At 46.6% G+C, this 26,459-nt stretch overlaps 1 protein-coding gene across 1 annotated transcript in view; it reads right to left on the bottom strand.

Annotated features, from left to right (window-relative positions):
* The window catches only part of TIAM1 (TIAM Rac1 associated GEF 1), a 216,051-nt gene that overhangs the window by 143,456 nt on the left and 46,136 nt on the right, over window positions 1-26,459 (bottom strand). The window contains 2 exon segments of the mRNA XM_049785846.1: window positions 11,882-12,837; window positions 22,163-22,333. Coding sequence (XP_049641803.1) covers window positions 11,882-12,826 — 945 coding nt within the window. The 5' untranslated portion in view covers window positions 12,827-12,837; window positions 22,163-22,333.

Here is a 26,459-nt window from a genome sequence, read left to right as displayed (position 1 = left end):
CAAACAAACAACAAAAACAAATTCCCAAAAGCCCACTAAGCTGGAGCCTCATAAGAAATGATGACAAGCCAGAGGCGAGGCTTATCTTCTGGGGGACACTCAACACCAGTCACCTCAAAATCCTCCTCAAACACGGCAGTTGGAGCTAGGTATCAGGACCTTAATGACCATCAGAAACCAGCCACTATGCTGTGGATCCCTGGGCTCACTTTCTGAGCACCCCCAGGCAACTCTGTGTCAATGCCAGGCATTCCTCAAGGTCAGGACTCAGCCCTCTCAGACCTGGCTTCCTGCAGCTCAGAGGAAAAGCAATGTCACCATGAAAAAAGCATTCTAGAAGATGGGCTTTCCTAGGACACCTTGGGACATCCCCTGCTCCCCACACCCCCGAGAATCTCTGCACTCTTTACAGCATCAAGGAATTCAGAAGAGAAACCACAGACCCCATCCAAGGCTCAAAATTCTTTGCAGTGAGACTAAGATGGCCCTTCTCTTACCCGCATATTGTCCCCACATCCCTGCCAAGAGTGATCCCTGAGCACAGAGCCAAGAGTAAAGTTCTGAATACAGCCAGGTATGGCTGCAAAAACAAACAGAAAATAAGTCAGCAGCAAATGCTGAACAAAAGAATGTTCCTCTAGCAAACAACCAGATACTGAATTGTAATATCACAGGTCAGAGAAATTGCAGGAAGATGGTTAATTTACAGGTACATGGGGAAAAAAAAAAAAAAACATGGGGTGTGAGGGGATCATATCTCAAAATGGCTCCAAACCCTCCATGGTAGAAAGGAGCCATTGTCTTGGGTTTTAGTCCATTATAAATGACCTCGAGACTCGGAGTTCTGCACAAACTAGATAAATCTTCCCTGGCCAGCTAGTCAGGGTAATCACCAGTTTCCAGTTCATTGATGGTTTCCCAAAAGGTGCACAGTGCACTTTGCTTTAAAACCAAACGTGGGACAGCTGCAGTTGGCACCTTCAAAGTAATTTTAGCTCAACCACACACACACACACACACACACACACACACACACACTTCAGCTATCCCAGGGCAACCAATGCACAGTCTGTTCTCACTGTTGGGCAAACTGGAAGGGAGAAGGGGTCACCTGGCACCAAGGTGGGCCACGGGCATATGGTGGTCAGGTTCCGATGGTTCTTTCAGGAACAGCATTTGTCTGTCCACATTGCACAAATACCATTTGCAATGGAACTATCCACAATAGTTGAAGGACCCTGATGCCTGAGTCACTTGTGGTTATAAGTTAAATAGATTTTTAAATTTTGTCATGGTCCGCAAGTTAAGTTCTCTAATTTGGGTTTTGGTTTTGGGGCAGACCTGGCAGCACTCAGGGGTTACTCCTGATTCTGCGTTCAGAAATCGCTCCTGACAAGCTTGGGGGACCATATCCCATATAGACTGCCAGGGATTGAACCCAGGTCAACCACATACAAGGCAAACACCCTGCCTGCTGTACTATCATTCTAACCCCGATTTCTTTAAAAAAATTGGTGGTGAGGGCCATACCCAGCAGAACTCAGGATTTCCTCCTAGTTCTGCACTCATTCCTGGTGGGGCTAGAGATCAAACCCAGGTCATTTATGTACAAGGCAAATGCTCTACCTGCTGTATTATCGCTCTGGCACTCTCTGATGATTTAACATAGCTTAACTATAGTTGTGTAAAAAGTTAAATAGAGTGTAGGAGAAATCAATACATTTTAGTGGGGTGAAGTGAGTCTGGCCTGCATTAAAACCATTTCCACCATGTTGAATTCTATCATGGCCTCACTCTGATTGATCATCACCTTCCTTCCTTTTTTGGAGGAAGCAGTCCCAAATGGTACCCAGGAGATCCCAGAGCCCCAACTGTGAGTCTCAGGCAAGAGGGTCAGTGCTAGGCCTGAGAGTGAAACAAGATGCAGGCTCCACGGTGCCAAGGGTTACCTAAGCCATCCCAGTGATGCTGGGAACCTCTAGGGCCACATCAAATGATGGTCAAGAGACCATGTGGTCCCCAAACCCAGGTCAGATGCATGCTAAACCAAGTGCCCAAACTGGTGCATAATCTCCAGGCCTCAATAATCATCCTTTTATCTCCCAATGCTAAGCATACTCTTCTCCCATAAGTAAGTGGAGCGATAAAGTCTGTCTTTGCTTCTCTCCAATCCAAGGTGCACTCTGGGATTTCTTGTATAACCCTCCCTCATAATCTCATTACAGTGAGTATTTGTCCTTCACAAGAACTATGCAACCAACCTGTGACAGCTAGAGAATGAGACGGCAACATTATCCACTTGGAAAAACACCATGAGCTTGAGTTAACCACAGGCTTTTAGGATAGTGCTGGCACGATGTCCGCGCCACCCTCCAAGAATTCTAACTATAACCACAGTCATGAGCATCTTCATCTTTACTCTATCTTGGCTCAAGACAAGAGGGCTTGGCTGCCTCATCACTGCCTTACAGAGCTTACAGAAAGGAGGATCCCTGATGAGCACCCAGTAGGGGGTGGGCGAGAGCAAAGGCTCATGGGAGCAATGGCGAGAGGGGGTGGGGGAGGAGACCAGAGCTCCAACAAGCCTTGAAGTCCCTGCCGCATTCATCCAATGCACAGTAGACGGAAACACAGTGGTGATAGCTATACCTTAAAGTAGTAACAACTGGACGCTGTCACTCATTGGAAATACTGAAGCTTCAGCTTTTTCTGTCTCATTCCTCTTAAAATTCAAATTCTTGGGGCCAAAGAGATACACAATGGATAGGTTGCTTGCCTTGCACATGGCCAACCTGGCTTTGATCTTTGGCAGCCTACTTGATCCCCCAAGCCCTGCAAGGAGTGATCCTTGAGCTCAAAGTTAGGAGTAATTCCTTAATGCCTCTGAGTATGATCCCCAAAAGAAAGAAATGAATAAAATTTAAATGTTCATTTGCCACTTCTATTTCCCTTGTCTCTACAATTAACCCCTTCATACCTGCCCTAATTCCACTAAAATTCAGCTCATTTCTTCTTCCTTTCCTAAGAGCACATTCTCCATGCCCCTTCCTGTCTTCTCCAACACATCCCTGACAAAGGTGCTCAGAATTCTCTAAGTGGCAAGCACTAGAGTTCTTACTGCTGCTTTAAGGAAGAAAAATGAAGTTTGAGAGCTGAGAATTAGTATAGCAAGTAAGATGCCCAGCGCGCGCGCGCGCGCGCGCGCACACACACACACACACACACACACACACACACACACACACACACACACACACACACACACACACACACACACACACACACACACACACACCATGACTCAGAGTTAAGTTGGAGGTTAAGTTACGTTGAATGCTGGAAGCCCTGCCTCAGGTAACTCCAGATTGGAAAGGGCAGGAGTCTGAGTTAAAGCATCAGCTTTTCTCCTTCCATCTTCCTCAGTTTATGCCTCAAACCATGTCACAAACGGTATCATGGACTTTCTTCTTCTCAGGGTCTCAAGTCTCTTCCTCTCTCAAGCCTGCCATTTCAGCTTCTGCCTGGTTCTCCTGTCTTCCTGCCCCCTCCCTACACAATCTCCCTGACACAAGCTCCCCAAAGCCTGCACTCTAGGACCTTCAGCCTCCCCAGGCCTGAGCTGGGGAGCTTAAGATCAAATCACCCACCAGGACAAGATATATCAGGAACTCAGTCCAGCTTCTGCTTCTGGCACTCGGCTCAAGCCCCTTCCTCCTTCACTGTCCTTCTTCTTCTTCTTCTTATTATTATTATTATTATTATTATTATTATTATTATTATTATTATTATTATTATTATTATTATTATTAAATTTCTTTTTAGTCTTGGGGTCACACCCAGAGATGCTCAGGTTTTACTTCTGGCTCTGCACTCAGAGATCCCTTTTGGCAGATTCTCAAGGGGACATCTGAGATGCTGGGAATTGAATCTTGGATAGGCCACTTGCAAGGCAAAGGCCCTCCCCACTCTCCTATCCCCCTTTGTTCTGTACTACCAGCTTCCTCTTCCCTCTTCTAAGTCCTCACTTGCCAGCACCATCCCTTCCCTCTGACCCACCTCCATACCAGCCTAATAACCTCAGAGCTCAGCCTCCAAAACATAGGGCTTATTCCTCCTCACAAGTTATTGGGCAAACCCCCTCTTTCCTAGAGGCCCCACCCTCTCAAATTGGCTAATCCTGACCAGTCTATTTGAAACACAACCCCCACCCCCTCCACACACACACACACATAGCCTTTTACCTGGTCTTCCTGTTCTTGCTCCATCTATGGCTCAGAGCATGCCATTTACTTCTGATACCAATTGTTGTGGATGCATGCATGCACACACACATATATGCACACATTTCACCTCGCCTGGCTTCTCCACAAGTTCGAGGAGTTTGCTCATGGGTGCCTCTCAGGTGCCAAGAATAGCGGCTGGCATGGGGTGGGTGCTTCAGAGAAAGCGTTGCCGAGTCAACTCGCTGGCAGCTGTTCGCCCTCTCAAGAAAAACAGCCTCTTGCACGCATGTATTTTAGCTTGATTTAAAGGTTGACTCACTTTGAGGCTCGGCTTCCCACTCAACGCAAGTTGAGATGACAAATTACTCTCACCGCAAAGCTTAACTTTGCCTCGCTCAAGCAGTCCTGTTGTAGGCAGGCTTTTATTTCAAAAGCCTTGTCTGTACATTGTTTTAAAAGGATGGGGTCGAACCAATGATAGCACAGCAAGCAAGACACTTTGCCTTTCATACAGCCAGTCCAAGTTCAATTCCTAGGATCCCACAGGGGCCCCTGAGCACCTAAAGAAGTAATTTATGAGCACAGAGCCAGGAGCAATCGCTGAGCACTACCAAGGGTAATTCCTCAGCCAAGGGTCACCCCTGACCATTGCTAGGTATGCCCCCCAAAATAGATAGGGCCAGAGATCATACAGGGGTAATGGCATTTGCCTTGCTGGCAGCCAAACCTGACTCCATCCAGGGTACTGTATGGTGCTCTGAACACCACCGGGAGCACAGAGGTAGAAGAAGCCCCACTGGATGTATTCCAAACACCCCTTCCTCGATTTTTTTAAATTAAAAAATATATATAAAAATAAAATATTGAAAGTAAGAAAGACACACAGTGCCAGTTAAGGCCCAAACTGAATATTCCAGGAGGAAAGGAGATTCACAGCAAGGTAGGCTTGATTTACTTCTGCCCAGGATCACGAAGATCAGGGGGTCCTCTGGAGCCTCTCTCCATCCACATCTGGCAGAGAAAACCAAGTAGGAGACATTGAGGGGAACATGGTCTACATGCAGAGATGTAGGCCTGACCTGTCACTACATGTGGACGAGGCGAAAAATGAGACTTTCAAAGGTCTGGAGTTCACCAACTAGCACCTGCACAAAAGCAGATGATGATCCTGGGGTTCTGGAGGAGGGTCTATAGCCTACCTTCTTCCAACTACGTAGGCAAAACCTGCCCCACCCCTTCAGTGCCCAACCAGAGAAAGACATGGCCCACAGAGCATAGAAACATACGGAAACTCCAGAATCTTCTGTGAAGCCAAAAAGTGGGAGAGATTTACCAAAACATAAAGTTGGCAGGCCTCACTTCTCACTGCTTGATTTTTCAGAAAGTTTTCTAAGAACACATAATTGACTTATGGCCACTATTTAAAAAGAAGTAATGGGTATTTCTCACACTTTTGCTTAAGCCATAGGCATATCCAGCTCTAACACACATGGTCAGAGGCCCCTTGGAAGACAAGTACTGGGATAGATGCCAAGACTCTAGTGTCTGTGAGAACAAGTTCAGTGGATCAATTCCTCTAGGCCAAAATTCTCACCAACCAAAAAAAATTTTTAAAAGGGAAAGAATAAAAGTGAAGCGAGACTAGAGCAATAGCACAGTGGGTAGGGGGTTTGCCTTGCATGTGGCCAACCTGGATTTGATCCCCACCCCCGTATCCCATATTATCCACCCAAGCGTGCCAAGAGCAATTCCTGAGTGCAGAGGCAGGAGTAACCTCTGAGCACCACATATTCACCGCCTCTTAAAATATGCTGTTAGGAACTTCTAAGGTTCTCAGAAAATTGTGTTGGACAAACCATTACAACTTAGACTAGGAAGCGTGGGTGCAGGGACAGCAGTGCATGTAACTCGGGGGTTTGTTTCAAGTCAATAAAAGATGCTCACTCGATTTAACAAGTGGGTACAAAAATAATACTTGTGTTCTTTGAAGAATCCACAGCCACTGAGCCCATTTGGTGGATGCCACAGCCTGGAAGCTGGTGTCACTTACCATCTGGAGGTGTAGTCCTGACTTTGGGGCAAAGAGGTGAAGGTCAGGAAATAGCATGCTTGAATGCATAGCATATGAAAGGAGCCTTGAACCACTGCACCCTACATCTCACTCAGCTCCTGAGCAGTGTTTTTTTTTTTTTTAACTTCATTGATTGGTCTTTGGGCCACACCCAGTGGTGCTCAGGGGTTACTCCTGGCTCTGGTCTCAGAAATCAACCCTGGCCGGCTGGAGGACCATGTGTGATACCAGGAATCGAACTGGGTCCCTCCTGGATCAGCCTCATGCAAGGCAAACACCCTACCGCTGTGCTATCTCTCCAGCCTCTGAGAAGTGTCTTTGAGAGATGAAACTTTCAGAGAATTTAACAATTCCAGCAGACCACAGAGCCAGAGGATGGAAATTTCAGAGTGGTAGTGCTTGGGCACTGTTGGAATCATGTCTCTGAAGGACACATGGTTTGATCTGTGCCTGGGGGCAGTGTGGAGGTGAACACCAGTAGATGTAATGGTAATTGGACTTGGACACACCCCTTGGACACACACATAATGGCAGTTGGACTGGACAAGCCCTTAGAATTGGACCTGGACACACCCCTTGGGTCCCCCCCCTCCCAACAGTGGATATATAAGGAAAACTTTGACAGTTGAAGGGAGGGCCCAAGGTGAAGTCCTAAGCAGAGCTGTCCATTGGGGTTGGGGGAAAATGAAGATAAAGCAACAGGAGATGGTTCCCTTTAGTCTCTATCCCTATCCTATTCTCTTTTGAACCCAGATCTACAGGCCTCCCCTGGCCCTCTCTGGCTGGTGAGTTACATCTACCCATCTCTTTCAGAAAACTCCAGGCAGTGGGAAGACTAAAGACTGCAAACTGAAATAAAAAGATACATGTCTCTGTCTCTCTTTCTGTCTATCCCAAACCCAACTCAACCCCATGACAACCTTACCCCTCCTGGCAGTCGGACCCCGTGGGCCCCTGAGAGCCTTTAAGCATGAGGCCCTTGCGGCCTTGGGTGTCTGCAGCTAAGTGCAGCTTGGTAGACTTGCAGCTATCTGCAATATCTGCAAATACCCCTACCCCCACTTCCCATTCAGAAGGCACTGAGTGAAGAAGAGGTCCCCTTTGGCAAAGAATCAGAGATGGGGAGTCAGAGTAGAGCTATACACGTATCTCAAATCTTGCTTTCTGAGGTCAGAGCGATAGCATAGCAGGCAGGGCGTTTGCCTTGCATGTATCTAACCAAGGTTCAATCTCTGGCATCCCATGTGGGTCCCTGAGCACCTCCAGGAGTGATTCCTGAGTACAGAACCAGAAGTAACCCTTAAACATCACTGGGTGTGACCCCCAAATAATACAAAGGTCAAAGGCACCCACACAGGTCCTTCCTTCTTTTACCACAGTCAGAATCAAGGATCTCAAAAGCCAATGCAACTTTTCAGTGTCAGTCCTGCCAGTGCAGGATTAAAGAATGAAGTCATGCAGAGTCGAGGGTGCTTTTGGGGGGCAGCTTTTAATAAGCCCCCAATATCACCTGTTTCCAAGCTCTCAAATGTGGGAGTATCAGCCTTCACAGGATAACCATGTCACTTCTATGACTTCTATGATTCCTGTCCCACATCAGGAAAGAGTGAAAAACCCACCTGGTAGAACATCTACAGGGCAAGTTTCAGGCTGCCCTTATCAAACCAACACAGAAGTCTTTAGAGGGCCAAATGATAGCACACTGATATGGCATTTGCCTTGCACGCGGCCAACCCTGACAGACCTCCGTTCAATTCCCAGCAACCAATATGGTCCCCCTAGCCTGCCGGGGCAATTTGTGAATGCAGAGCTAGGAGTAAGCCCTGAGTTCCGCTGGGTGTGACCCAAAACCTAACAAGCAAAAAGAAAAGAAGCCTTTGGAATCACTTTAGCTCTAGAATACAAGCTGCTGACAAAAACACTGAACAAGCCTGGGTCCTTACTTCACATGACACCATGAAGCCACCATAAAGATAAAAACAGTGACAAAGAGCTGCTTCCAGGCAGTTAGAACACAGAAAAGACCATTATGACAATGATAGGGGGAGATGATCACTCCAGACAACAATTGCGTGCTGAAATGATCAAAAGTGACAGGCATGAAACCCCTTCAGTAACAGCACTACAAAATTCAGTGCCTAAAAGAAAAAAAAAAAAGTGTCTGCCAAAGAGGTAGGTTATGGGGTAGAAGGAAAATGGGGGACATTGGTGGAGAAAAGGGGTCACTAGGCAAAGGATGGATGCTTGAAAATTGTATAATTGAAAATTAATTATGAACAAGTTTGTAACTTTGTGTCTCATAATGATTCAATAAAAAATACAATGTTTTTCAGGCCAGAGTGATAGCACAGCGGTAGGACGTTTGCCTTGAAGCGGCCAACCCTGACAGACCTTGGTTTGATTCTTGGCACCTATATAGTCCCCTGAACCTACCAGAAGTGATTTTTGAATGCTGAGCCAGGAATAACCCTTGAATGCCACTTGGTGTGGCCCAAAATACAAAACAAAAAAGTTCTTAAAAACTGTATTTCCAAAGCGCCAGGTTCTCTGATTCATAGATTATATCCACAACATTTCCAAATAGCTTTTAGTATCCCCATTTGACAGAAGATCAAGTAAAGGTTTCAGGAGACTTAAACTGTACCGCAAATCACTCAGGTAGGCAAAAGTGAAGCCAGAATTAAACACCATCAAGGGAAAAGTAGACTGTTTTCAAATGTAGTCTATACATGCAATGAAACATGATTCAAGTCTTTAAAGGCCTTCAGATACCAGCAATAAAATGCATAAAACTGTAGCCCAGGACTCACAGATGACAAGTATGAAGCTATAGCACAAAACAGCACAGCTCAGGACTCAGGATTATAAGACTTAACTCTAAGATACTATAGATCCTGACAGGAACTCCACGATATTCTTCCTATAGCTGTCAGATAAACAGTGTTGGATAAATGCTGTAAGAAATAATACAAGAGCTATTATAAGATAAATACTGTGAGGCTATATGTTAGGTTATACCATATTTTATCCAAAACAAAGATCATCCCTAGTTTCTTTGTATCTGTTTGTTTACAACTTGGTTTCTCCCAAAAACAAAGATTGCCTTATATGTAAACCTGGGTGGGACAGGCTCAGAATAGCCTGTACTATCTACCCTTACTATGGCCATACTGTCCCACCTGGGGTGGTCTCCATACTCAATAAAAACAATTCTGGCAGGCAGCTTTCAGGAGAAAAGAGGTAAAAGACTGCCAGGCTATACGTGTTTCACCCTCAGCCTGGTTTGGATTATGTCATGTCCAATTCTGATTCAGACTCAATCTGGAGTGGGAGACCCAAGGGGGTGATTTTACAGCTATATTCTAAGATACTCTATCAGGGGTCCTCAAACTTTTTAAACAGGGGGCCAGTTCACTGTCCTTCAGACTGTTAGAGGGCCAGATTATAGTAAAAACAAAAATTATGAACAAATTTCTATGCACACTGCATATATCTTATTTAGAAGTGAAGAAACAAAATGGGAATTAAATACAATATGTGGCCCGCGGGCCATAGTTTGAAGACCCCTGCATGCTGCCAGATTTACATTATAGGACAATATTCTATGACACTACAGATACTATACATAAATACTACAGAGCTAAAAGATACTATAGATATAGTCAGGTAAGTACTGGAAGTGTTAATAACACTAACATGACACCTTTAGAAGTCACATTTCTACAAAGAGAGTCTGGGATGATCATTGAAGGAAAAATCAGGAAAGAGAGCTCATGTTTAATAGGGGTAACACTGGGTTTTGCAAGGTACAGCAGATGGGTTCTGTGAGCAGACAGTGGGGAGACTTATGCAACCACATACACAGAATCCCCCAGCTGTACTCGTAACATGATGAAGGCAGAAAACACTCTCTGCTGGGTGCTGACCACAATTAGAACCATCTTGTAATCAACAAGAGGGGGAATAAGGGTCAATACTCATTCACCTGCAGAAGCCTAGGAGAGAAACCACAGTCCACTTCCAACGATTCCAATACAGAACTATCGGGTGGATTTTAAAAAGCGGTATCCCTAGATGACTTGAATGATGTTGAATTTAAAATTCCACAATAAAATTAGAAACCTAAGATTTTGAAGAAGGAAAAAAACTCTTTAAAAACAACTTGCTACAAAAATCTGCTCTCTGGCAAGTAACACAGAGAATGCAATGCCAATTTTTTTTAGTGACACCCTCCCCACACACTCACACACAGACACACACCCCTCAGGTTCTCCACCATCTGCCTGTTATATATAGGCCCCAGCCCCCTGCTTTGCAAGAAAGCTGAAACTGGAAATGCCCATTCGACAGTGCAAAGGAGTAACATTCTAAGGCACAAACTCTCCTGGCCAGGTCAGGGAACACCTGTTGATTTCCTAATAATTACAACTAGGCTCACCCTAGTGGTGGCCAGGACACAGGTCCTGGTGATCTAAGCCCACTCCTGCCATCCCCATCCCCTGCCTCCTCACAAGCCTGGTCCCCCAGGACTGCAGAAAAGGACCCACATGAAGAACAGCCAAGAATCCACACAGTGTGGCATGCGGGATGGGTGTGAGAGCTTAGCTTTCCTCCCGCTCATCATCATATTGATCACTGACAGTCACCATTCAGCCCATGACAAAAAGAAATAAAAAGCTTCTAAATACACCCACTCCCTTGCATGCAGACCCCATCCCACCCCACCCCAAAAGCAGACAAAACCAACTGTTTGTTCGCTTACTTTTCCATTACTAGACGTCAGGCTTGGCCCCAGGTCAAAGCACGACTTGGATACCAAGTGGGGAATTGGAAGCCACGCGTGCTTGCCCTTCCGCTCCTCCTCCCCTCCAGGGACAGGGCTGGCCAGCATCACCGGGAGCAGGAAATTGCCATCTCCCAGGGAGGCAGGATGCCTGCCAGCACGAGCGAGCGCAAGAGCAGCTGACAAATGACTGGAGCCTGCCCTGCATCCAAAAAAATAATAATAATAAAGCCTCCTGCGACGCCTTCCTCTTCCCACTAGAAGACAACTAACCTCTTCCCACCTGCGGCGCCGGAGAAGGAAAGGTCCCAGAGTCCACAACCCACCATGCCCATCTGTCGGTTGAAAGGAGCGCCGGACGAAGGGAAGCTGAGAATCGAGGGAGAGAACAAGAAAGAGAGAGAGAGAGAGACGCGCTGCAGAGCTGAGGAGTTGGAGAGGCAGTTTCTCCTGTGTGAACTTATCAGCTTGGTTTCCACTGCTTATCACATCACCCCCACAATGGCACGAAAACCTCCGGGAGTCCCCACCCCTTCTCTGCAGAGCTGTCAGGAGGGATGCAGGGGAGAGAAGCGCCCTCCACACACACACACACACACACACACACACACACACACACACACACACACACACACACACACACACACACACACACACACACACACACACACCTCCAGCTGCAACAGCCGGTGGGTACACGCGTGCCCAGAGTAAAAACCTAAGAGAGAAACGGGGACTGGGAGCCTGCCCCCCGGGGTGGAAATTGGGCACACACAGTCACACCCACGATTCCAGGGGCTTTACCTGAGTGGTCTTAGCTCGTCTGCCTTGCATGCTGTTACTGTGGCTGATCTGGGGGTTGGTGGCCCCCTCGGATAGACAGTGCGATTTCCTGCAGGGCAGCGTGTTGTAATTACTGTAGGGAGGAAGCGCCTCTTCCGTGGCAGGTGCTGGCATCTTGTGGGTCGCCAGATCAGGAATATCTGACACCAGATTCCGGCCATAGCCTGCAAATTTGCTCCTCTGCCCCCCATTGGCAGTGCCGGCCACAGACTTCTGCTGCGCGTACAGGCTGCCCAGGGAGTTGGCACGCTGGCCGGCGCTCAGTGGCCGTGGGCTCGCCTGGGTGCCCATCCCCCTGGTCTCCTCACCCTCCTTCTCCTCCGCGGAACCCAAGATCTCCTCGTTGCTGGTTAAGTGCTCTTGGCTCAGATCGGAGAGGGAGAACTCCAGGCTGTCCTCCCGCCAGATGTCTGCGGATTTGGAGCGCTTCTTCTTAAAGCTCGCCGTCTCCATGAACACAGGCCCGTGGCACGTATAGGGCCGCTGCTGCAAGCCACCCTCTGCCAAGTAGCGCGCGTCGCCGCTGTACAGCCGGCTCTGCTCCGGCTCTGGCATGCTCTGCACCGAGGTGGCCGTGAGCACGATGGACGAGTCGGTGTAGGACACGGGTCTCAAGCCCATCTCTACCCGGTCCACCCAGATGGGGCTCTCGAAATCCTCCAGGGGCCCCTCCTGGGAGAAGGGCTCCAGGCCATTTTCGGCCAAGGACTGGGGGATGCTGGGCGTGCTGCTGGAGCGAGTGCTGGCATCCAAGTTGCGATGGATCACCTTGCCCGAGGACGCGTGCCGGCTCCTCCGTGTCTTGTGCGACAGGCGCAGAGAGCGGGACGTATGCTTGCGCCCCAGGCTGGCGTGCTTCTCTCCATAAAACTCATGCTCTACATTCTGACTTTCAGCGTTTCCCATGGTTTTATGGTCTGCAGCAAAGCGGTGGGAAAGAAAGGGAGAGCTGAGTCAATGAGAGGCCTGAGTGGTTTGGAGCAGAAGGACTGGGGGATGGGGTGGGCAGTGGGGACAGAAGCCCATCTGGGCACCCGGGTGCTTACCAGTAGGCAAGGGAGGACTGGCAGAATCTCCAGGAATAAATGCTGGAGAATTAGACCATTAAGAGGGTAAGATGCCCACAAACACACCAGGCACCCCTAGTCCTTCTTCGTCCTTTTTTTTTTGGGGGGGGGGGGGTCACATCTGGCAGCGCTCAGGGGTTACTCCTGGCTCTACGTTCAGAAATAACTCCTGGCAGGCTCAGGGGAACATATGGGATGCCGGGATTCGAACCATTGTCCTTCTGCATGGAAGACAAACGCCCTACCTCCATGCTATTAAAGGTTTAAAATTCTGCTCCGGGCTGGAGCGATAACAAAGCAAGTAGGGTGTTTGCTTTGCACGCAGCTGACCCGGGTTCAATGCCAGGCATCCCATATGGTGCCCCAAGCCTACCAAAAGTGGTCTCTGAGCACAGAGCCAAGAGTAATCCCCTCAGCACCTCTCAGTGTGGCCCTAAAATCCAAAGCAAGCAAACAAAGTTCTACTTCCAGACCAGAAGGCAGAGAGCTTGCCTTGCACGCAGATGATCAGGGTTCGATCCACGACCCCCATATATGGTCCCTGAGGCCCTTAGAAGTGATTTTTTGAGTGCAACATTAAGAGTAAGCCCTGAGAACTAGCGAGTTTGACACCCCATCCACAAAATTAAAAATAATCAAGTTATACTCCCATATGCACCTTGCAAACTCCAAAAGTGGACTGGAGAGATAGTACAGGGGTTAAGGCATGTGCTTCGCATGTAGCTGATGTGGATTCAACCCTGGTGCCACAAAAGGTCCCCAAGTACCAGCAAGTGGGGGCTGGAGCAATAGTACAATAGGTAGGATTTTTGCCTTGCATGTGCCCAACTTGGGTTCGATCTCTGGCATCCTATATGGTCTCCGAGCACTGGCAGGAGTAATTCCTGAGTTCAGCACCAGGTGTAACCCTTGAACAATGGTAGGTGTGGTTCCAAAACAAATACAAAACAAGTCCCAGCCAGAGTGAGCCCTTAGCATCACCAGTGTGGCCCCAAAAACAAGGTGGGGAAAAGTGCCAAACCAAACATGCCAGCCAAATGAATGACTTTCCTTTGAAAATTACCTGCTTCACCTCACTAACTCAAACTCAAAAGGTGGTGTTTGGGCAACTTCCCTTCCTCCTTGGTCTTTTGAGCTTCAGGCTAACTTCACTGACATTTCAAAAGCAATCACAACAATAACAACAACAACCAAGTCCAAAACAAAGACTGATTAAGTCTTCCCCCAAAAATCAAAGCTGAAGAAGACTAAATGAATTAACTTTTTCAAATCACTTTTGTGACTTTCATTGCTGAGCATTTTGCAAGCCTTGACTTTGGTGTTTGGGGAGGGGGTGTGAAGTAAGAGGGGGCGGAAGTGGGGCTGGGGGAAACAAAATAGAAACCCCGAAGCGCCTAGCAGCCGACTAATGGGTTTATTTCTGGGAGCAACTCCAACCTTAGGAACATTAATCTGGTACAGCATGCCCTGGGAACAGAAATGCACGTTATGAAATCACTCGGTGTGATTCAGCCTCTTGGGACGACCCAGGTTAATGCAAGTCCTTCCCGACCCGTTTTTCCAGCCTCTCTTTCTGACCTGAAGACGGATAGGCACAAGAGCAGCAGAAAGACCTTCAAAGTTCATCTATCAGGACTCAATTTTTTAGCTCCTTCTTGCCTGGCAACAAGGCTTTGACTGTACCAACTCAAATTGTATCCAATGCAAACAAGCCAGGAGAGAGGAGAGACTGGAGAGAGGAAGAAGAAAGCAGCTGGATAGGTTCTGAACAGATACCTGTAACCACCTCCATAGATACTGATGCAGAAAATATCAACTGAGCAGCTGGCATGTTCTAAAAGCCCAGGACACAGAAAGGGACAAAGGCAGCATATCCTTGTCACTCTCCAAACTAATATATATTATCCTGAAAAAGCAACCAATAAACAGTAACAAATTGGAGGTGGGAGTGAGTGCACCTAACAGTGGTTCTTACAATCTGGACTAATGACTCCTTCCTCTGAACCGTTTATTATTCAACCTGTAGCATTATTTACATAACCGCATGGCTGGTTTTAAGGAAATAATACTTTGCACCAATAAGAAAGGGGAAGTCTGCATGTGATGTTCCAAGGGTTCAGAGGTAACCCTGGTAGAGCAGATGAGAGGCTCCGTGGAAATACCCCCTGCTTCGAGATATATCCCAGGGGCTCAAAGGGACTTTTCAGGAAAGTTAATAGCAGCAAGGATATTTCAAAGCAATTGCTTCACACACCTCTCTCGCTGATATTTTTATGAGACCACAAAGAAAAAAAATAAAGAAATGAGGGGGGGGGATAAAACCTCAACTGAGTAGAAGGGAAATGAAATGATCCCATTTTCATGCACGACCATTTATTTGATTTATGTCCCCTACATTCCTAACACTCTCAGGCACTATACTTTGGTTTTCATTTGACTTTTTTATATGATCATTGTGAAATGACAAGATTATTTGGGTTTCAGGTACACAATGTTTCAACACGAATCCCTTCCCTAGTGTCTATTTCCCTCCACCAATATCCAGCCCCCCGCCCCCCCCATCTGCTTCTATACACACACACACTTTTTGCACTACACTTTGAAAGAGAAAATAAACAGACATTTTATCAATGCTAAAAAACAGAAGTAATTTTTTATTTAATTTTATTTATTATTTTTATTTTTGAGCTATACCCGGCGGCACTTAGGGGTTACTCCTGGCTCTATACTCATAAATCACTCCTGGCAGGCTCAGGGGAACAATATAGGATGCAAGGGATCGAATCTAGGTCCTTCCAGGGTCGGCCACATGCAAGGCAAATGCCCTACCACATGCCATCAATCTGGCCCCAGAAGTAATTTTTTTTTTTTTTGGTTTTTGGGCCACACCCATTTGATGCTCAGGGGTTACTCCTGGCTAAGCGCTCAGAAATTGCCCCTCACTTGGGAGAACCATATGGGACGCCGGGGGATCGAACCGAGGTCAGTCCTAGGCTAGTGCTGGCAAGGCAGACACCTTACCTCTAGCGCCACCACACCAGCCCCCAGAAACAATTTCTTTTTTTTGTTTGTTTGTTTGTTTTTGTTTTTGGGCCACACCCAGTGGTGCTCAGGGGTTACTCCTGGCTGTCTGCTCAGAAATAGCTCCTGGCAGGCACGGGGGACCATATGGGACACCAGGATTCGAACCAACCACCTTTGGTCCTGGATCGGCTGCTTGCAAGGCAAATGCCGCTGTGCTATCTCTCTGGGCCCCAAAAGCAATTTCTTAAGAGAGTTCATGAAGGTTATCTGCTTGAGACTGGTTTGGTTTTGGTTAGGGAAATTAGGGGGTTTTGTTGTTTTTTTTGGGGGGACACACCTCGCAATTGGGGGTTAATCTGGCTCTGTGCTCAAGCATCATTCTTGGCAGGCTCAGAGGACCAGATGGGATGCTAGGGATCAAACCTGGATTGATTCGGCCATGTGCCAGGCAAATGCCATCCCCACTAAGCTATCCCTTTGGCTCTGGGGGTTGAGGTTTTAGGGGGACTTTGAGGGGTCCACATCTGGCAGTATTCATACTCCTGGCTTGGCACTTGGGAGAACCATTTGGGCAGCCAGAAATCAAACCCAGGTCAGCCATGTGCAAGGCAAACGCCCTACCCACTGCATTATTGCTTGGGCCCAGGGGATCTTTTTTGGTTGGGGGGGGTACCTCTGGCAGTGCTCTTGTGCTACACTCAGCAGTGCTCAAGGATTCATGTGGTAGAAAGAATGAAACCCAAAGCTGATGCATATAAAGTTTGTGTGAGAAAATCCCTTCACATTCATGAGCAGGTTCCCTCCTGTGTCATACATGTCCAAAGTCTGCTGCAAATGCAGCGTGACAGGCAGATCCAACCCATTTCAGGTTCGAATGGTCTGCCAACAAAAACCAGTGGAGTAAAAGCCTGGGAGAGCTTTCTGCAGAAAGAAATAGCCTTGAGCGGTACAGGCATCACTCCACGGATCTGTGAGAGGAAGAACATGTGGAATATGAAGATTCTTTCCAGCCAGCCCAGGTCGGAATGGGCCCCTTTTGAAATCTTGAAACTGGAAACTCCCAGGCTCCTAAATCCAACCCCAATATCTGCTCTTGGCTGAATCAGTGGAAAGTATGAAGCCACTGGAGGTAAAAGAAGGGAGTTTTTACAAAAGTTTTTACAAAAGCACCTCTTAATTTGAAAGTGCTTCCAGATATCTGATGGTCCATGAATAGGGGGGAAGGGACAAAGACCTGAAATAACAGGAGAAGCAAAAATCCCAACTGTTGACTTGCACACAGTGGACACAGCCATTCCATTCAAGGCCTCTGCACCAGAATGACACCAGAATGTTGGCTCATACACACACACACACACACACACACACACACACACACGCACGCACGCACGCACGCACGCACGCACGCAGGCACGCACTCACGCACGCATGCATGCACACGATGCCTTTCCATAGAAAAACAACTTTGGGCCAGAAAATGACTTTCGCCTTTTTTCTTTTCTGGTTGCTTTTACAGAGACCAGAATTGCCCACCTCCTAAAAATAAACCTGCATCTATCCCTGTGTACATTTGGGGGGTGGGTGTCATACCTGGTGGTGCTCAAGAATTACTCTTGGCTCTGCACTCAGAAATCACCTCTGGCAGGCTCAGGGGATGCTGGGATGCTGGGAATTGAACTACTGTCCATCCTGGGTTGACCGTGTACAAGACTGAGCATCTCCAAGTTAAAGCCTCAACACTTTCCAAACTGCACAGCTGGGCAGGGAAACATAAATGACACCCCACCACCACCCAGCACTGCTGGGGACAGCATCTGCCACCTTGAAAAGGAAAATAAATACATGAGAGCTAGGCATCCCATCTCAAGCCAGAAGTTTCCACACCATTTCTGGTTTTTGGCATGGGTGTTTATTTTATTTTTTTTATTTTATTTTGGTTGTTGTTTTTGAGCCATATTCAGTTGTGTTCAAAGGCTTACTAAATAATAGGGAAGAGCCCAAACCACTACTATCACTCTGGCCTGTATTTTGGCTTTTGGGCCACACCTGGCAGGGCTCATGGGTTACTCCTGGCTCTGCACTCCAGAATCACTCCTAGCAGTGCACAGAGGACCATATGGAATGCTGGGGATCAAACCTGGGTCAGCCACATACAAGGTAAGCACCCTCCCCACTGTGCTATCTCTCCCCATCCCTTGTATTTACAGTTTTAAACCCACTAAACTCTGTCCCTAACTTCCTATTTTCTTCCTTTCTTCCTCCCATCCCTTCCTCCCTCTTTTTACCCCCAACCTTCTCTCTTATTCTTCTCCTCAATTTTTATTTCCTTTTGGGGGGGGGTGGTGTTTGGGTTTTTGGGCCACACCTGAGACACTCAGGAGTTACTCCTGGCTCTGCATTCAGAAATTGCTTCTGGCTTGGGAGGCCACAAGGGAAGCCAGGGGATCGAACCACGGTCCGTCCTGGGTTAGCACGTGCAAGGCAGATGCCTTAACGCTTGCATCACCACTCCAGCCCCCACATTTTATTTCTTCTTTCTCCCCCACTTTGTTCATTCTTTCTTTCTCTTTCTTCCCAACCCCAACCCAGGTCTTACATAAAATGAGTTACATCCTGGCCTCAGAGAGACTTTTCTTCAGTTGCATCACATAAGTGTGCAGTGACCATGTTTACAGAAGAAACATACCAAGCCCTCTAACCCTATCGGTCCCTAAGAGCTCAGCCTGCCCAGCACTGTGATCCTTCTGCTCAACCTGTCCCACTATGCAAGTCCACACAAGTCCCAGGTGCCTGGGAGGGAGCCAAGGAAGACAGTAAAGCTTTAGAGATGTAAAGCAGGGACTCCACCAACCTGCACGTTTCCCTCTAGCTCCTAAGTAGCACTTAAGGGAACCAAGCCCCCAAAAGCAATGGAACAAATGTGGGAGGCTCCATCTGACACAGGTGATGCAGGCTCATGGGAACGTTCCAGGCTGGCTGACTGCTTCAAAGGGAGGATAACAGAGCGATAGTTCCACAGGAGGGTGCTTGCCTTGCACTTGGCTGACCAGGGTTCAATACCTGACATCTCATATGGTCCCTGAGCATGCCAGGAGTAATTCCAGAACTCAGAGTCAAGAGTAATTCCTAAGCACTGCCAGGTGTGCCTCCCACAAATAAACAAAAAACATAAGAAGGTGAGAGAAGCCAGAAAGATAGGGGCACAGAAATTCAGGTGATTCTCACTGAGTCCCAGAGTCTCCCAACATGACACCTCAAATATACACACTGCATTCCTAAGAAACGGGAAAACACTTTCAAGTCTCTAAAAGAGAGAAAGGCCATAGTCCAAGTGAGCCATATGTGGCATTTGGAAGGATGGGAAATTGAGGACAAGGGGAAATATTGCTCAGGAAACACTCCTGGTGGACTTGGGGACCATATGTAGTGCCAGGGATCAAAGCTGGGCCAGCCATGTGCAAGACAACTGTCCTACCCAAGTATTCCAGCCCTGATGCGAGACTTGTTAAAGCAGTTAGTGTGAGTCAGAGTAAACATTCATGACATCAAAAGAGGAAAAGGAAGGAGTAAAAGAGCAGAAGGTGGAGGAGGTCAGGAAAAAGAAAATTCAATCACTATCCTCAAGAACTGAGGAAGTCGTCATCTACTTTGTGAGGTTATGGTGTCTAAAGACTTGAGGCCAGAACAGAAGTTCAAGTCGTCCCTCCAAACAGACAGCTGGATGTTTGTCACCTGCACCACTTGCACCAATGGCAAAGCAGAAAAATTTTCTGATGGATGCTCAGCCTCTGGGTCAGCCTACCATGGCTTGCCTTGCTTGGGAGCAAATCATGCAAAAGCGAATCTGCTCCAAAAGCCAACATCTTTGAAATAAAACTCTTCCCAGTCACCAGGACTAAAAACTGAATTCTGTGAGATGCATTTTCTAAAATGCTGGCTGAAGCAAGTCAAAGTTTCTTGAAAAATATTGGGTTTTGAGGCTAAAGCAGGTAGAGTAGCTGATAGCTTTGTACAAGGTTGACCTGAGTTCCATCCCCTGCATCCCATATGGCCCCCCAAGCCTGCTAGGAGTAATTTCCGGTTATGCTCAGGGGTTACTCCTGGCTATGCGCTCAGAAATCGCTCCTGGCTTGGGGGACCATATGGGATGCTAAGGGCTCAAACTACGGTCCGTCCTGGGTCAGCTGCATGCAAGGCAAATGCCCTACCACTGAGCCACTGCTCCTACCCCATACCAGGAGTAATTTCTAAGTGCAAGAGCCAGGAGTAGCCCCTGAGTGCTACAAACAATCAAAGAATATAGGGTCTTGGAACAGGAGAGATAGGAGACCAGATAGGACCTTGCCTTGATTCTGCCAACTCAAGTTAAATCCCCACAAGAACTACTAGTAATGATCCCTGAGCATAGCAGAATGTGGTTAAAGAAAAGAACAGAAAAATAAACCTAACCCTGATTAAATAAGGCTGAGCATATGCTTCGCTTGTGGAAGCCTCAAGCTCAATTCGCAGGACCACATGGTCCCCAAGCACTGCCAGGTGTGGTCCCCAAAACAAAAAATGAAAACAACAATATTTTACTGACACCCATCCACATAGAACGATGTAAGTATTTTAAAAGTAGCTCTTCTGGACAGAAGGCTGGTGGTTAAGGTGGTCTTGCTCTTTAAAATTACACACTCTTATACTCAATTTTAAAGTATCTACACTAAATCTGTAATTCATTTTAAAGAAAGAACAGGTTAAAAAAAATGTCTGTAAACCTGTTTTCATGGATGAACGAATATCCGCATCACACCCTTTTCCCATCTCATTATAATCTCCTGATGGCAGAAACCAGGCCTCACCCATTATTGTGCTGGTCACCTAAATCAAAACAGAATTTTTGTTTTGTTTTAGAGGGCCACACCAGGCAATCCTCAGGTCTTACTCCAGGCTCCTCTACGCTCAAGGATCACTCACTCCTGACAGTGCTCAGGGGACCAGATACAGGGCCAGGAGTTGAACACCAAATCAGCCACAGGCAAAGCAAGTGCCTTAACCCCTGGATTATTTCTCTGTACCACACCGCCCCTATGCAAGTCAGGTACTGAAGAACTCTTCTCATTAGGAATGCTTTTGGTCTACACTGCATTCAGACCCTGGGGAGACCAAGAATGGGCTCAAGAAGACCCCATTGAAGCCCCATCAAGTTCACTTGAAAGCCACATCTCCCTGGGATCACTTAGGGCCTTGTGCGATCCAAGTATGCTGCATTTAATGATGTAAGTAAATTATGATTATTAATAATATAATTTTTGCTTCCCTGGAGGTATTTAAAAACTCATTAAAATAAACATAATGATCGCCCTTCTACGACTTGAAAACAGACCTCTGAAATTGCCGGCAAAAGGATGAGATGTATTTGTTTCCAAGTTAAATTTGAAGGAAAAATCACAAGACAACAGATTGCGAATTTAAAATTAGATTCTAGTGGGAGGTCTTGGTTTCGAGCCTGTTTTTTTCCCTCCTGGAGGCAGAGCATGAAGACAGAGCAAAAGAGCTAAGATTAAACTGATGAAGTTCTCAAAGTTTTTACTAAAATCTTGACAAACCCCTGCAAAGTTTTGTTTGTTTGTTTGTTTGTTTTGCCAAGTCACACTCAGAGCGAAGACCCCAAAAGAGCAGAGAGACTCAAAGCTGGGAAGTTTTGCCACAAAATAAAAGATGATCTTGGATTGAGAAAGATGATTGTTTTGACCATAGTTACTGTTGCTTTTTAGAAGATTAACCAAAGCCAGAAACAAAAAGAAATGACTGTTTTGAAATTCAATTTTGGAAGCAAGGTTGGCTTTTTGCAAAATAGCCCTATGGAAAGCTCAGGGATAAGGGGTAAAATACCCTGAGGGAAATTCACAGGGAGAGAAAAGATTTTGAAGGTACCAGCTTGCTCACCCTCTCTCTCTTTCTTCACTTTTAAGGCTTAAAGTCTTTGAATTGTTTGATGGGTGTAACCCTAATCTGAACAGGCAATTCCAAACTCTTTCCCAGGAGAAGCATATAACACAGCCAATCCAATTATACTAAGAGGTATCTACCGGGCCACCTTTGAGGCATTCCAATTAATTCAGGCCACCTGCAGGGTTCAAGGAGTCAGGCAGAACCAAGCACCTACCTGAAAAGGCACCAGTGGTCCCAGCCCAAGTTGCCCTGAGAACACTGGGGCATTTAGATACTGAGAGAGAAAATGACTGCAGGATGAATGGCACGCCAGATGTGGGTCAGCACCTGCCCCTCAGGGTGGACATCAGGGTCTCTGCTGATGCAGGAAGGATGCACCAAACACCTGGAGAAGACAAAAGAGGAAAGAATAGTGTTAAAAAATAGGAATCAGGCCAGTCTCCAATGTGGACTTGGAAATGTTCAGACCCAACAAAACATTTTGTTGTAGGTTTAGAATGACATGCATCAGCAGATCCATAAAGACAAGAATATTTACATGGCTGTAGTCACAGCTACAGGTATAAGAAGATGTGTCAGCAGATCCAGAATGACAAATGTATTTACGTGTCTGTGGTCATTAACAGCGCTTATCTACTAGATTATCTGAACATTCTAAAACCCATCAGTAGATTGAGATGAGGCAACCAAAATAGTTTATTAAAGTATGTATGTCTTGATAGAAAAATCTCAACCGAGAGACTGACAAAAGATAAGTCCATCTCACTGAGGCTGGAGAGAGCACAATGGGGAGGGAATTTGCCTTGCACAAGGTAGACCCAGGTTCAATCCCTGCCATCCCATACAGTCCCCTGAGCTTGCCAGCAGTGATTCCAAGTATAGAGTCAGGATAGCCCCTAAGTGCCACCAAGTGTGAGCCCAAAACGGGGTGGGGAGGGGATAGGTAGGGAGTATCCTTCAAGTATAGCTATATTTATAGGCAAAGTTGAAGGAAAAAATAAAACCACAAAAATTATGAAATACCAAGACCCAAAGACATGTATGAACTACCTACTATGCACAGATATTTCCCTAACTGGCAAACATCAAAGAATGTGCCTGGGGAAAAAGTTTGGGTAAAAGAATCAAACTGGAGACTGGAGTACAGCATGGAGAGAGCTTGTCTTGCACACAGCTGTCCTGGGTTTGATCCCCGGCACTCCATAGGGTCCCCGAGCTTACCAGGAGTGAATCCTAAATACAGAGCCAGGAGCAACCCCTGAATATAACCAGGTGAGGCCCCACAAACCAAGAGTAAATTGTTCTTTAACACAGAAAAGAAACTGACCAGGTGAAGGCCACATACAAGCAGCATTTGACTACCTGCTGAGCTCACATGACAGATACTGAAGAAAAACTTAAGCAATCACTGCCACTTATTACCCTCTTGTGGCTGTGGCTCTGGGGTCTGCCCATAACCAATTCCCACCCCTGCTTGCTGCAGGTGGTCTCAGACTTGGAGCAGGAGCACAGGATAAATCGCCTATTTTGCAGAGAGGTGCCCCAGACATTGATAAATTCGTTCATCCAGAGAGGCCTGCAATCAGCCAAGTGTCTGACCTTCCCATCCCAAAAAACGTGATCTGGATGGGAGAAGTTTGTGGGTCCCGCAGGCCAGAGAAAAACACGAGTTCTTAGCAGGATGCCAATGTTGACTTTAGTGTCCCTGCCCTCTCCAAACCTCCCCCAGAGCTGCCAGCCTGCTCGCTCTCTCTAAGTTTCTCTCTGTCTCACTCTTTGTCTCTGTCTCTCCATCCACTTCACCCCACCCCCAGGCACCCTTCTCCAGAGGCTCTATGCAAAGTTCCTGATTTCCAAAGCAGTTCCTGAATCGCTTAGGAACTGACAGAAATTAATAAGTGAGAGCCCATTTTTATTGAAATGGACTCATTATGGTACCAGCTGCCAATAATTTGCCAGGCTGAGTTCTTGCTGGCACGCGGACTAGCAGGCGGCAGTCTGTCTCTCCACCTGCATGGCGGAGGCTGAGTCCGCAATTTCTTTCTATGGGCAAAGAAGTCCATATTCCAAACAGCAGCACGGAAAGTTTCCTCTGAGCACACAAACTCTCTGGGGAAGTCATGGAGCATGACTGAGCATCGTTATGAAACCGTCAGTAAAACTAATTGAGTCTCTTTAGCTGAACATGAACTAAATTGAGGGAGGTTGGGAAATAATCACTCAGTGCTTGGGGGTTGATCCTGGTAGTGCTTGAGTGAGGACCAAACCTGGGGCTCCCTCCAGCATGCACTTCGATTTTGAGCCATCCCTTAAATATTTCTTGTTTAAATTTTTTTTAATTTAAGATTCTAAGGCTTATCGTGCTATTAAAAATATATATAACATAACTTTTGTTTTGAGGTCCACACTCGGCAGCGACCAGGGGTTACTCCTCGCTCTGAGCTCAGAGGAAGCTTAAGGGACCATCTGGAATGCGGGAAATCAAACTTAGGTTGGCTGTGTGTGCAAAGAAAATGCTCTACCTACTGTGCTCTCACTTCGACCCTCCCATAATTATTTTTTTAAATATTTTAGCTTTACTTTATTCTCAGCACAGCGATTGACAATCAGTTCATGTTGGGCTTCATTCATGCACAGTGTCCTAACACACCCCCTCTACCAGAGTGACTCTCTCAGCCCATTACCCCACCCTTGTGTGCTGTAAATTTTAGTTTCTGTTGCCTTTGGTCATTTGTTATTTCCTTAGGTTTCTCTATTTGCCACAAAGGAAAGAGATCAATCTATAATCTTTTCTCAGCTAATGAAAAAGTTAATACAAATTAAATTGGAGAGGGATTATCAGTACAGCAGGTAGGATGCCTGCCTTGCACACAGCCCACCCTAGTTGGATCCGCAGCATCCCATATGGTTTCCAAGTCCTATTAGGACTGATCCCTAAACACAGAGCCAAGAGCAAGCCCTGAGCACCTTTGGGTGTGACCAAAAACAAAAAATAATTTTGATTAAAAGGGGAAATAGTATTGAAGAAAGAAACCAGAGCATCACCAGATGTGGCACCCCACAAAAATTTTTAAGTATTTCCTTTTTAATTTCATCAATTTGACATGGAACAAAGTGTACCAGCATGCTCCCTTACACATCGTATAATATGTTGTGAGTGCCATAGTAGCAATATTTATCACACAACACGATTATGTTACAAAATGATTCTTCAGGGCTAGAAAATAGTACAGGAGGCACAGCACTTGCTTTACACACAGCTGACCCGTATTCAATTCTCAGCACCCCATATGGTCCCCCAACCTCACTAGGAGTGTGATTCCTGAGTGCAGAGCCAGGAGGAAGACCTGAGCACTGCTAAGTGTGATCCAAAACAAAAACAGAGCAACATTAATAATACTCAGGGGTAGGTGAGGAGTGCGGCTAGGACAGAGAAAGGACCACTAAGAAAATAAGAGCTGGAAATGATCACTAGGTACAAGAACAGGGAATTGAAAGGAAGTAAAGTGATATGCATGATTCCCCTTCAGTAAGAGAATTGCAAACCATAGTGCCTAAACGGGGGGGGGGGGGGGGGGGGGGCCTCTGTTATAGAGTCAAAATAAAGGAAAGTGGAAGAGAAACTGGAAATGCTGGTAGAGGGAAATGTGCACTGGTGAAGGGATGGGTGCAGGAACATTGTATAACTGAAGTTTATCTGTCAATAATTTTTTTTACTCTATATTTCACAGTGATTCCATTTTTAAAAAAAGTAAAACAGAGGCTAGAACAGTGGAGCAGCAGTAGGGCATTTGCCATGCATGCAGCTGACCTAGGACAGACCACAGTTCGATGCCCCAGTGTCCCATTTGGTCCCCCAAAGCAGGAGTGATTACTGAACGCATAACCAGGAGTAACCCCTGAGCATCACCAGGTGTGGCCCAAAGAACAAACAAAAATTAGATTTAATAAAACCTACTCACTGTCTCCATACACTAGTTCTCTGGGGCTCTGTAGTCACTCACTACAAGTCAAGGCCCTTAAACACCATCAGTCTCATTCCCCTAATAACCTTCCCTTGTCAAATGCCACTTGACTATTTCTTACATGTTGGACTGTCCCCAGGTCCTAAACCCCAGTGAGGTCATCCAGAACTGACTTAATTTTCTGTGTACGATGCCCTCCTGGGTTACCCCAGTTACCCAATGATAAAACTTGATTCCTTCTCCTGTCGGAGCATAAAATATTCCACCTTGTGCACAAATATTCATGGTGGGAGCTGTACTGAGATATGGGTCAATGCCCTCATGGTACACAACAGCTGGTTCAAACAACCCTACCAGTCACATATTTATGGAGTTCCTAGGCCCCTCAACGTAACTGTATTTCTGGTCCATTTCCTTTGGGTTTGGTCAGGCATTTTTTTGGTATCTGTAGCTGCTGAAGAGCCTCAACCATTTGCATCAACCATCTGTATCACCGGCTGATAAGCTCTGGCTGCAATAAGTCAACAAGCAGGCGTCTGACCTTTA

Source organism: Suncus etruscus, chromosome 13 (assembly GCF_024139225.1).
Source record: "Suncus etruscus isolate mSunEtr1 chromosome 13, mSunEtr1.pri.cur, whole genome shotgun sequence".
Taxonomy (NCBI): domain Eukaryota; kingdom Metazoa; phylum Chordata; class Mammalia; order Eulipotyphla; family Soricidae; genus Suncus; species Suncus etruscus.
The sequence above is the reverse complement of the archived record's forward strand: the minus strand, read 5'-3'. Positions and strand labels throughout refer to the sequence as shown.